Consider the following 12228-nt stretch of genomic DNA (forward strand, 5'->3'; position numbering starts at 1 on the left):
GGAATAGTTCAGAAATTGTACATATTTTTATATTTTTTCCCTCATCTCTTAAATGGATTGTGGTCCTCAATTAATTGTTTTTTAATGATTAAAAATTATTTGGGCATGACATTTAAAACGTGCTTAACTGGGGAGATTTACTGACATGGTGCTTTGGTAAAAAAAAATGCTCATGTTAACATTTTGTTGGCAGTGGCTAGTTTAACAAAATCAAAGTGTGGATTGCAGTCACTCCTTTTCCATAGACTGCTTTTAAGGTAAGAAAACAAACATCTAATAAATAAGTAAACTATCCCTTAAAGTTCCATTTGAGTTTATGTCTTGGACCCAGGTCCTTTTCTTGGTCAGGTCATGAAAACTCCTGGCCCTAACTCCAAAGGCATGTTGATACTCAATAATGTAACTCACCTTTTCCCGCACTGTCCCTCAGCTCCTCCAGGTGGCTGGCCCATCAAGTCCCCTCGCCACCCAGCTCGACAACCCCCTCACCAGCCCCATCGCCCACCTGTCCTTCCCCGCCTGGAGAGGGATGAGACCAGGAGGAACCGACTACCCCAACCACCCCGAGGAGGTTTGCTCCACCTCACCTCAATCTCTCCCTCACCTAAATCTTTAACCCCTATCTCACCCCACTCCCCTAAACCTCAACTCTCGCCTTGCTAAAATGCCTACCCTACTCTTCCTTTAATCTATCCTACTCTACTCTTCCTCTAATCTATCCTACTCTACTCTTCCTCTAATCTGTCCTACTCTCTTCCTTACATCTGTCCTAATCTCTACTCTACTCTTCCTTCATCTGTCCTAATCTCTACTTTACTCTTTAATCTGTTCTCTACTCTACTCTTCCCTTTAATCTGTCCTGCTCTCTACTCTACTCTTCCTTTAATCTATCCCACTCTCTACTCTTCCTTTAATCTGTCCTAATCTTTTCTCTACTCTTTCCTTTAATCTATCCCGCTCTCTACTCTTCCTTTAATCTGTCCTAATCTTTTCTCTACTCTTCCTTTAATCTGTCCTGCTCTCTACTCTTTCCTTTTATCTATCCTACTCTCTACTCTACTTCCTTAAGTCCCCCACTCACTCTCAGAAACTCATCTGTGCCATCCTAACCATTGTGCAATACCCTGATATAAAAAACAATCTGTGCTCAAATCAACTCACCGCTTCTCTTTCTACTCCCGTAGGGCATTGTGGGAAATGTAGGCGGGCCCGCGGTCGAGGGGAGCGCCAGAGGCAGTACTGCCAGAAAGACTTCGGTAAGTCTGAACTTCTTTAATACCTAAAGTTAGCGGTTCAAACACCCTTGTGTGCTTTAAATTCACATGACCCAGTTTACAGCTGGGTTTGAGTTTACAACATCAGGTGATAGTGGTGCAAGTTGACATCTCACTTGAATATTTTTTTAAAGTACGGAACGAATGTAATTCGGTGAAACTTAAACAGACATTTTAAGTCAGTTGAAAAATCACAGCATGGAAAAACAAGCATGGCACAACAAACCTTATTATAAGACATTGTAAGGGCGCATACATGCTTGTAAGTTATAACAAGTTTTAATGCATTATACCTGTTGGCTTTATGTAAAGTGTTTAGCATAATGTCTTTCATTGGTTGTCAGTGTTCCGTGCCAAAGTCATGAGCAAGCTGTACCGGGGTGAGGAGACGCGCTACGATGTCCAGATCATCCACACCTACCACAATCGCTTCCGCCTGGAGCACCGCGAGTTCCTGTGGGTGCCCAACGTGTGTGACTGCCCCCCTCTGGAGGAAGGGCGCCAGTACGTACTGATGGTGCGTCGCCACATTAACAACGAGCAGACGTTGAACCGGATACTGATGGAGGAGGACAGCTACGCAATACCCTATAAACCTAGAGAGGACGCTCTGTTGCGCCCCCTGGAGGATCTGTGTAGTAACAGAGGGCCCAGGCCACCTGCGGAACTGAGAGGCGGCTATGCCTAGACATAGAGATGTACAGTATACACGTGCACACCTAGATGCACACATACTTTGACTGTCATGACTCCTTAACACTCCTCAAGACTGAGCACTTCTGATGGTGAATCAGACAAACAATGGGACTGCATGTGTGTGTCTGTGTGTGACATTAAAATCCCATACACCCCTACGCAACAACTTCCTGCCTCTGGCCCTTCAAAAGACACACAGAGAGCAACAGAACCACTAGAATTCCAAAATGGGGGAACTGAAAATGGCGGAGGCAAACACTAGTTGAACTCTGGGAAGAGACTATACTCAGGGTGACCCAGTAGATCTGCCAGTCAGCGTGATAAGAAGGCAAAGCCCTCAAAGAGCAATGCAAAAGCTGACCAGCTCACAAAGTATAGCACTTTAGGTGGACGTTATCACCCACCTTTAAAACTTACCAAAGAGAAGAATATATCCACTTCAATGGCCAAGAATTTGTGTTTTGTTTTGTTCCCTTTGCTAACTAGATAACTGACTATAACTATCTGCCTGGGTTACTAACAGGCAGTGTTGGGGAAGCTACTCTGAAAATATAGTTCATAGCTTGTATCAATTACTTCACACTGGAAGAGGTTAAGCTACACTTCGGCCTAGATTCAATCAGAACAAGCGTTAATCGGCGATAGCAGACACCTGCATAACTGATGTTTTGACAGTGCCGGAGATGTAACAGTGTTGGAGCTGTCAAATTGGTGAAGAGCTACTCTTCATCATTGTCACTCAAGTTAGATATTCAGAATGACAAAGTGTAGGCTATATAGAAATAATGACTCTCAAATTGAATATCATTAGCCTAAAGAAAATGCAGCCAATAGCAATGTCTGCTTCAGGTGTAATGCCAGGATCTGCTCTAACGCAGTTCCACCTCCGACACTGCCTGAACAACTGCTATGCGGATGTCGGCTAAAGCGGATCTGATTGAATAGAGCCATTACGCTACCCTAAAGAAAAATATAGTTGACTTTAATAGTTACTTTGAAAAGTAGTTCACTACATAAAAAACTATCATATCTAAATCTGAAATGTCATCGACTACACAGTTAAGAAAAATGACTGCCAGAACACATCACTCTGGAGTCAGATGTTAACAGTGTAGTGAGATCTGTGTGATAGCCAGAGTGAGTGCTTTGGCTTAGCCCAGTGGCCAGGGAGAGAGAAAACAATAGGGGGTAGTTGAATAAATGTCGTGGGCAGTTCCAGTAGATAGCTACATGGCTAAAACAAGTCATTAACCACCAAAGACACTACAAAGATTTGAATGGAGTTACTACAAAATATAGGTAAATTACTAACTGAATTAAATGTAGTGGAACTACTCCGCAGGACTGCTAACAGTTCAGTCACTCTATGTCAAAATAAATGTGACACTTTACTTTCTTCTCATACCTAAGATGTATAAAACTACATATTGTTCCATATTGTATTTATGTGGCAAAATAATATCTAGATCATAACATTTATATTTGTGTTTTGCTTCTAAAATATAGTCTTTTTTTAAATCTATCAATGTATTTCTATCTATTGATGTATGTGTTTTGGGTAACAATTTACATTAATTTGCTCTTATACCTGTGTAGTAACCGTGTCATTAATTACACTAGTAGCATTGTAGTTACATGTTATAGCACAGTACTTCATGAATTGCATTGTAATTGCGTAGTGATGGGGTTGAGTTTATTTCACTTGTAGTAACAGAAAGCGCTCAACTCTACTACTATTACTATGCATTTAAATCTACACTGACATAAGAGCAAGTTCATGTAAAGTGTTACTGTGTTTTGAATATTAAATCAATCAGGTTCCCTTAGTCTGTTTTGTTAGGTCTCCTATTGTCTAATTCACATGAATATTTACTTTTGTGAGAAACAAAAATATGGATTATTCAGTATTTTATATTGGTGTGGCACTGAGTAGCTACAAATATAAGAAACATATTTAATTTGAATGACTGGTGAATTATGTGCAATCTATTCCTATACATGAACTATGCTGTAACAAGTTATTTTTTATTATCAGGTTTTAAAAATTTGCCAACACATTGCTTTCTTTAACACCACCGACACCACATTTTACAAGGCGGGATGGTCTGTACTCATATGCATTTTTGTGTAGTTTGTATAGGTAGATTACCCCTAGAAACATCATTCAAACTTTAAACCCTGCTGAGTGCTGGCATACAACTTTTTGATAGTTTAAAAAGTTTTTTTTTAATGAAACTATTTTATTTCCCATCTTCATTCAATTCAATGGGATTTCTAAAGATCCCATTGTGACAATATCAACTTCCAGACTTCTAACATTCCATTCACTGCAACTTTTGACACAAATCAGCTGACCAGTTTCTCAACAAGTTAGACACGTTGGGCATTTGATATCTTCCTCTACTTCTCTGCTATTCAAATCTGGAATCAGAACAGAAGTATCTGCTGTTTGAGTTGAGTGGAGAAAATTAGCTGGCTAACTTCAGCTAACAGCTCTCTCATGTCTCTTCATTAAGTCGTTGCTATGGATACTCACACTCTCAGGGAAAGTAAAGCAGAGGGTGAAAAGGGTGGATGAAGAATTGTGAACAACAAGAAAGCAGCTACTACTCCAGAGGTGGCAGCCAAGGCAACAGCGTGTCGTCCTCCTCAGCACGGTGCTGTACATAGCCAACTATCAATGTGCTTAATATCTAACAAGCGAAGCAAGAGTAGGGAAAGAAGAAAGGCTGATGCACATTGACTTTTTATTTTTTGTACGTGAAACCTTTTCACATGCAACAACTGTAGTTTAGATATTTGAATTTGAATGAGCGTGTGTAGCCTATTCGGTTCAGTCAGAATGTCATTTGTATTATCCAGCAACTTTCTGAGTTGGAAAAGGAGTGTGTGTGTGTGTGTGCATATGTCTACACTTTGTGTAGCCATTAGCAATTATGGTAATAATAAACGTCTTCTGGTAGAGATAGAAAGGCTTTTCCCAAAACCTTCTCAATTAAATGTTAACTACAAAGTAGCCTATAATCTGGCATGTGATTATTTGCATCAATCCAGTGGCCATTTGTTTTGCAAATTCTGCAATCATATGAGCGCCACAGAAACAACACTAACCAAACAACAGTCTCTTCCTGCTGCACAGTTGCATTAAAGGGTAACTACACCCAAAAATCGAAATTATTTTCTATTTTTCACAGACCTCAAAAGTGTTGTGTACTTGGAACATCCATTTTTGTTGTTGTGTGTAAAAACAAATCTTTTTAAAAGGTGTGATTTCTGAGAGCGAAAACCTGAAAAATACTAAAGGGAGAAAATGGAATTTGGGAAACTAATCGGAATCAGGACAAAAAATGTAATGATTTTATAGGGCCCAATGTGTGCTATGCTCAGTTAACTAGTGTGTCCTCTGGGAAAGTTCTCCCAGGGTAAGGGTTCCGCCTTTCCGGCCAATGGGTACCTCTTCCCACTGATACCCCTCCAGCCCAGAGAGGACTTTAACACTGCCTCATTGTCTTCTGTCTTTTATTAGTTTGAATATTCTGTGATTTTCTAGTAGCAGAGTGTGTAAAAGTGTAGTAGTCAGAGTGTAGTTATTTTTTTAACTGCCCTACAATCCAAAGTAATAAGGTTGATCTAGTATTCTATCAAAGTAATCCGATCAATTACTTTACTACATTTAACTTTGACTATATTTAAATGCTTAGCTTAAGTAAAACGTTTTAAACTTCTTCCACTACCACAAAAATAGTCTTAAAGAGTTAAATCAAGTGCCACAATTGTTCTTGATTGAAAACGACCATCTCGTTAGGGGCACATTTTGAATTCTGTGAACTGTTAGTTAAACGGGCTATAGTTTTTTCCCAGCCATGTCATGTGATTAGAGAACCGATCGCCATAACGCTTACCAAAAAAAGTGTAATTTCTGAGAGCGAAAACCTGAAAAATACAAAAGGGAAAAAATGGAATTTGGGAAACTAATCGGAATCCAATGTGATTTTAAGGGTTTGTTCGCTTACAAAAATATCACACTTTAAGCAACAGAAGCTGTGTTTCATTACAAAATGTATTTACAAAAATAACTTCACACACCTGCTATCATAGTAACATGAAATTAGCTAAAAAAGGACCTAAATGCAGTATCGTACACAAAGGTTTTACAGAGTCAAATTATTGGTCATTAACTGTGGAGAAGTCTTCACAGAAACGTGGCTCTCGATCCTCAATGGTTCTTCTAAAACACGGGTGCATTCATTAGTGCACTCCGTAGCGAAGCATTTTGAAATGTAAATACCAAAACAAGCGTTTCATATTGGAAAATTCCAGGTAGGTCTCTTCCCGTTTCGGCACATTTGTTTCCATTCGGTTCCAAGCAAATACACCCCAGATCACAGAGAGCCCCTTTAAACCAGACATGTCAGGGTCTTGTAGCTGAGGTTTCTTGTAAAACTTAACTGCCAAAACAATTTTACCACATTTTCCTTTCAAAAACCAATTTAGAAATGGATGTTAAAAAGGCATTGCGAAATAAATAATTGGTATAAGAGTATTTGGTAACATTTTACTTAAAGCCGACAGATATAATGCATTGAAAGACTTGTCATGAACATCTATGAACCCCTTATAATGTGTTGTAATCAACTCATAATGATCCTGACTATATAAGCCATTAGGTCCGTTGGAAATTTGCTCGGCCAACATAAAACAGAATAGACCTTACTAAGGCATACATGCTTATAACAAGTAATATAGCATTATACCTGTTGGCGAAAGTGTTAAGTAATATTTTATTTTATAATTCACATTAGCTCCCCACCAGAGCGAACATATTCAAACAGTATGAACACACTAATGTGCAAAATCTTAATGTAAACCTTTAGAAATGGTGTGAAACGTTCAGGGAAACTTTCACCGAAACATTCAGGTAAACCTTCAGTTGTTGAAACCACTGAGAAAAAGAATGATCCTACTGACAAATCTACCCCTGGTTGTAATTTTAAAAATGCTACACAGTCCTTACTATAAGAAATAAAATATTAAAAAAGAGTAAAAAGTCAGCCAACATTTCCCTACAGCTCCCGTCGTACGCGAGTCGAGAGTTCATCCTTTTTGTTCCCTTTTGGCAGTCTCAGCATAGTAGTCCATAGTGGTTCTAGCCTGGTTAAACCAGACTGAATACTTCACTTACCGAGTGAAACAATAGTGAAATGTTGCGAAATCAGTTTGGATGGCAGGATGTAGTGATTCTGTATAGGGTCTTTGTTCCTGTTTCAGAGCACAGTCTGGTTAGTCCCATGTTTGGAGGTTCAGGTGGTCTGTGTGAGGAACATCAGATTCAATCATTAATCCTCTGGTTAGTCTGTTAGTCTGTCCTTCTAGCTGGAGTGAGTCTCTGACCCATGACATCTCATCTCTGACCACTGACATCTGACCTCAATATGGGAGACCGGTTGAGGGTGCAAGGGGACATCATCAAAACCATCCCCCACCTTCAGGGTACCACAGCGGGGGCAACTGTCCAACTTCTCCTGCTAGCTGTCCTATCCTGTTCTCCACCCCCAGAAGCCAGGCTCTGGCCCAAAGGTCACAGGTCAGACGCTCACACTGACGTGACTGGAGGAGTTGGCTGAGCGGCGTTTAATGCGGGAACGTCGCGGACGGTGTGAGTCAGAGCCACAGTGGCAGAGTGGGCTCAGCAGCAGCCAGAGGTAGAGCACCACGCATGCCCAACACGACGACATCTTCACCCAGAACGTGGACCAGCTGCCGTGGGTGAACGTGGTCTCCAGCACCGCTGACTCATAGCTGGAGGTGGAGGAAGGAAAGGTGGGAGAGGAATTTTGATTAGCACGGAAATGGCACAATATAGCTGCTGTGTACACCCAGGTAACGGATGAGGTGAGTCAACAAGAATCTTACCCACAATTAAGGGAACTAAAATGTTTTTTAGGCTGTACTGCGGTACATGTTTTTGTGGCAAACTATCGCTACATGATGCTATATGGTAGTGTTGCAACTTAAGTGCCCTCAACTGTATTTTAATGACTGTATGAAGTTTGGTTCTGCGTCGACATGGCAATTTCCCCCAAAAGAAGAGAGGCGCTCCACTTTGAATGGCTGAGCTGTTGATGCGCTCCACCGAGTCAGTGCACATTTTTGTTGCTAGGTGACCCCAACCAAATGTTCTGTTTCCCTTTCTTGCTGGAGGCTAGCTAGCTGTATCACAAATCTCAGTTAAAACCCCTAAAGATTTAATCAACATTCACCAGCAATGATTCAACATCAGCAGCAAGTGAACTAGTTAGATGCAGTCCTCTAGCTACCTAGTTAGCAATGCATCGCTAACTAGCTATGCCGAAAATGTTTAACTCATCCCAGCTACTAGTACTAAATGAATAGCTAGTTAGTTGTAGACATTTACTGACAAACGGATGTTGTTACCCTCAGGTGTTTGGGATGCGGTGTGAAACGCTTTGCTTTGGAAACGCAGTGTGCCAAATGCGCTAGCGCGTTGAAAGCTATCATGATGTTTATGATATCTGTTATATTATGACAGGGTTATATTATGACAGGGTTATGTAGCCCTTATGATTGAGCCATCAAGTAAAGTGTCTTCATTTTCATGTAAAGCCAACATTGAGACAATGTTGTGTTGTGGTTGTCTGTTTGCTGGGGTGTCCAATGCCCAGTGAGTGAGATATTGACCTGAACCAGTTGGTTAGGGTCATCATGACGTAGAGCGAGGCCAGGAAGAAGACGAAGTGGAAGAAGAAGTAGCTGTAAGCCACTCTCTGGTTCTCGTTGTGAATCACCTTCTGGCAGCCCTTGATTTCTTCGTCAATCACAAACTCCACCTCTGGAAACACCACAGACCGAACATATAAAGTCAATCACCTGAGGGTGATAAAGAATACTGCTGCTCTCGACAATACCATAGCAGCATATAGAAAACATGCAATTTATCTTTCACAATCATTTTATTTTCCCAGAAGTTGTAAGAATAGTGCTAAATCATATTGATTTATTTGAATGTCATAACACCAGTCTCAGTATAGGCTTGCCGCTACTCTGTACATAAATTATTTAGACATACTTTCTATTCTGCAGCCTTAATACTGGCATCTTTATAATATGGAGAAGAATCCAGATTAAGATAACTACGTAACTATATATTTAATGGGTACCTACATAAGGACTTCATTACATTAACATGCTTATGTCAAACAACCGCAACTATAAAGGAAGTTTTTCGCCAACATAAATGTACTGCTTATTGTTGTTTTATGTATGTTTCATGAATGTGTTACGAAGTCCTTATTCAGGTACCCTTCAAATAAAGTGTTGCTGAGAATGTATTGACATGTAGGCTACCAACCTTCCTCTTTGTCAGGGCAGCAGAAGCAGCATGTGGCTTTCTAGGAAAACGGACAGAGAGAGAGATTCCAGGAGTTGTATCAAACTGCTAGAGGTAAGCAGAGCTCAGGATGCCCATACATTATCCACACATGTATGGAGCGTGGAAACATGCCGCTCACACATCACAAATTAATACCAAGATCAGTGAAGGCTGTTGAGGGGGGACGGTTCATAATAATGTCTGGAACGGAGCGAATGGAATGGCATCGTATTTGATACCATTCCATCTATTCCACTCCAACTATTACTAGGAGCCCATCCTCCCCAATTAAAGTGCCATGAACCCACTGAGAACAAGATGTATGCAGAGCCACAGGAACACAGAGTTGATCCTCCATTATCCATGTTGGCAGTGAATGATCCTCGACAGTAATATTTTTATATGAATTCGTACTTTACCTGGAACTCATAGCGGTAAACTTTGATCATCCAGAAAGGGCCAAAAACCTCTGCTAGGTAGGATGCTTCGTTACTGAAAATATAGCATTGTTTGAATAAGCAACTGAAGTAAACTAATATTAGGACAAGCAATGTATTTTTTTCAAACAGAAACAAAATATAACCTCAAAATTGCATCTCCATTTGTTACATAGAAAGTTAGTAAGTAATTAGCCTAAATAAGTCAATAAGTAAAGTACTTAGGTCTCTATTCAGTCTGTATCGATGAAGTGTTACAGATTGCGCAATATAAATGTAAAGGTATTTTCCGATTGAGCCAACACATGCAGTGTTTACCGTGAATGCAGTCTCCACTAAACGCAGGACAATTGTCTTTCAATTTCAATCACGCTGTAACGCTGATCTTCAGCGATTCGGATTGAATAGAGCTCTTATTGTTCGATCACTGTGTAGAGAGACTGTACATATGATTCAATGGGAAAACGTTTTGACATTCATTACACACTCCTCCAGTGACGTGCCACTCACCATGCGAAGAGCACACAGCAGTACATGATGGCAGCTCCTATAATGGCCACCGCGTTGGTCTCCTTCTGGATGCCATCCTGACCCACACTGGGGTAACATACTGTCATATTCACCCCCTGGTACACCACTGGGAAAACAGAGAGAGGGAGCAGAGCAAAGAAAGTTTCATCCTCGGTTTCCAGCTTTTCTTTAGTAACAGTGAACTGTGTGGTTTTACTGAGGGAATAAAGAAAGTGTGTTTCTCCCTGTCTGTATGACCCTATAGTAGTGGGTGGTTCTCCCTGTCTGTATGCCCCTATAGTAGTGTGTGGTTCTCCCTGTCTGTATGACCCTATAGTAGTGTCTGGTTCTCCCTGTCTGTTTGACCCTATATTAGTGTGTGGTTCTCTACCAGTGGAGACTCCTCAGAGGAGGAAGGGAAGGACCATCCTCCTCTGTGAAATTTCATTAAAATAAAAATAGTGAAACACTAAAAAAGATAGCTTTTGTCTTTTGTGTATATTGACCTCAATACTAAACCTAGGAGGCACGTAGGGCCTCACCCCCTTCAATAGACCTGCATGGTAATTTTGACCACTTCCAGAGGACGACCTCCAATCAATCAACATTGATAAGTATGAACTGACATGTTGTAATCCAATCATAGGATTAGGATCAGATGAAACGAGTGTTCTATTGGGCTTGTGCCACAAAGCATTAGGGTGGGAATCTATGTGTTGAGGAGCTTGGTGACATTATTGGACATAGAAAAGTCATAGTTGAGCAATTTTTCAATTCAAATTAGTTTCTTCAAATTACAGGACACGGAGGAGGTAGATTGTTTTCTTGGTTTTAGAACATCATTTTTGTGTCCAGTTAGTGCAATTTATTTCAATTTTGTTAACTTTTTGATGAAGAACCCCTTTTAATCCGCTGTGGTACACGGAAAAGGTGCTAATTAAAACCGAGGGTCGACCTCTGCCTGAGATCAGTTTCACGAAGAAGGGTGAAAAGGTAAGGGTGTTCAATACCGATTGGTATCAAAAGTTGAGGTCGACCGATTAATCGGAATGGCCGATTAATTAGGGCCGATTAATTAGGGCCAATTTCAAGTTTTCATAACAATCGGAGATCGGTAATTTTGGAAGACGATTTTGCAGATTACATTTTTTTTTTTTTTTTTACACCTTTATTTCATCTTTATTTAACTAGGCAAGTCAGTTAAGAATACATTCTTATTTTCAATGACGGCCTAGGAACGGTGGGTTAACTGCCTTGTTCAGGGGCAGAACGACAGATTTTTACCATGTCAGCTCAGGGATTCAATCTTGCAACCTTGCAGTTAACTAGTTCAACGCTCTAACCACCTGCCTCACGAGGATCCCGCCTGTTACGCGAATGCAGTAAGAAGCCAAGGTAAGTTGCTAGCTAGCATTAAACTTAATCAATCATAATCACTAGTTAGAACTACACATGGTTGATGATATTACTAGTTTATCTAGCGTGTCCTGCATTGCATATAATCGATGCAGTGCGCATTCGCTAAAAAGGACTGTCTTTGCTCCCATGTGTACCTAACCATAAACACCAATGCCATTCTTAAAATCAATACACAGAAGTATATATTTTTAAACCTGCATATTTAGCTAAAATAAATCCAGGTTAGCAGGCAATATTAACCAGGTGAAATTGTGTCACTTCTCTTGCATTCATTGCAGAGTCAGGGTATATGCAACAGTTTGGGCCGCCTGGCTCATTGCAATGTAACAGCAATATTTAGACTGATGGATGCCACCCGTTAGATAAAATACGGAACGGTTCCATATTCCACTGAAAGAATAAACTTCTTGTTTTCGAGATGATAGTTTCCGGATTTTACCATATTAATGACCTAAGGCTCGCATTTCTGTGTGTTATTTTGTTATAATTAAGTCTATGATTT

At 40.4% G+C, this 12228-nt stretch overlaps 2 protein-coding genes across 4 annotated transcripts in view; one reads left to right on the forward strand and one right to left on the reverse strand.

Annotated features, from left to right (window-relative positions):
* Nucleotides 1–4986, forward strand: part of adamtsl5 (ADAMTS like 5) — a 69902-nt gene extending 64916 nt beyond the window's left edge. For all 3 annotated transcript variants that reach the window (XM_052515936.1, XM_052515937.1, XM_052515935.1), the window contains 3 exons: nucleotides 431–571; nucleotides 1185–1256; nucleotides 1619–4986. In XM_052515936.1, the coding sequence (XP_052371896.1) occupies nucleotides 431–571; nucleotides 1185–1256; nucleotides 1619–1962 (557 nt within the window). In that variant the 3' untranslated portion in view covers nucleotides 1963–4986. The remainder of the gene's footprint in view (nucleotides 1–430; nucleotides 572–1184; nucleotides 1257–1618) is intronic.
* A 1030-nt stretch (nucleotides 4987–6016) lies between these two features.
* Nucleotides 6017–12228, reverse strand: part of serinc4 (serine incorporator 4) — a 56602-nt gene continuing 50390 nt past the window's right edge. The window contains exons 8-12 of the mRNA XM_052515938.1: nucleotides 10308–10434; nucleotides 9780–9852; nucleotides 9340–9379; nucleotides 8670–8820; nucleotides 6017–7769 (exon numbers count right to left, since the gene is read on the reverse strand). Coding sequence (XP_052371898.1) covers nucleotides 7556–7769; nucleotides 8670–8820; nucleotides 9340–9379; nucleotides 9780–9852; nucleotides 10308–10434 — 605 coding nt within the window. The 3' untranslated portion in view covers nucleotides 6017–7555. The remainder of the gene's footprint in view (nucleotides 7770–8669; nucleotides 8821–9339; nucleotides 9380–9779; nucleotides 9853–10307; nucleotides 10435–12228) is intronic.

This window comes from Oncorhynchus keta, unplaced genomic scaffold (assembly GCF_023373465.1).
Source record: "Oncorhynchus keta strain PuntledgeMale-10-30-2019 unplaced genomic scaffold, Oket_V2 Un_scaffold_3531_pilon_pilon, whole genome shotgun sequence".
Taxonomy (NCBI): domain Eukaryota; kingdom Metazoa; phylum Chordata; class Actinopteri; order Salmoniformes; family Salmonidae; genus Oncorhynchus; species Oncorhynchus keta.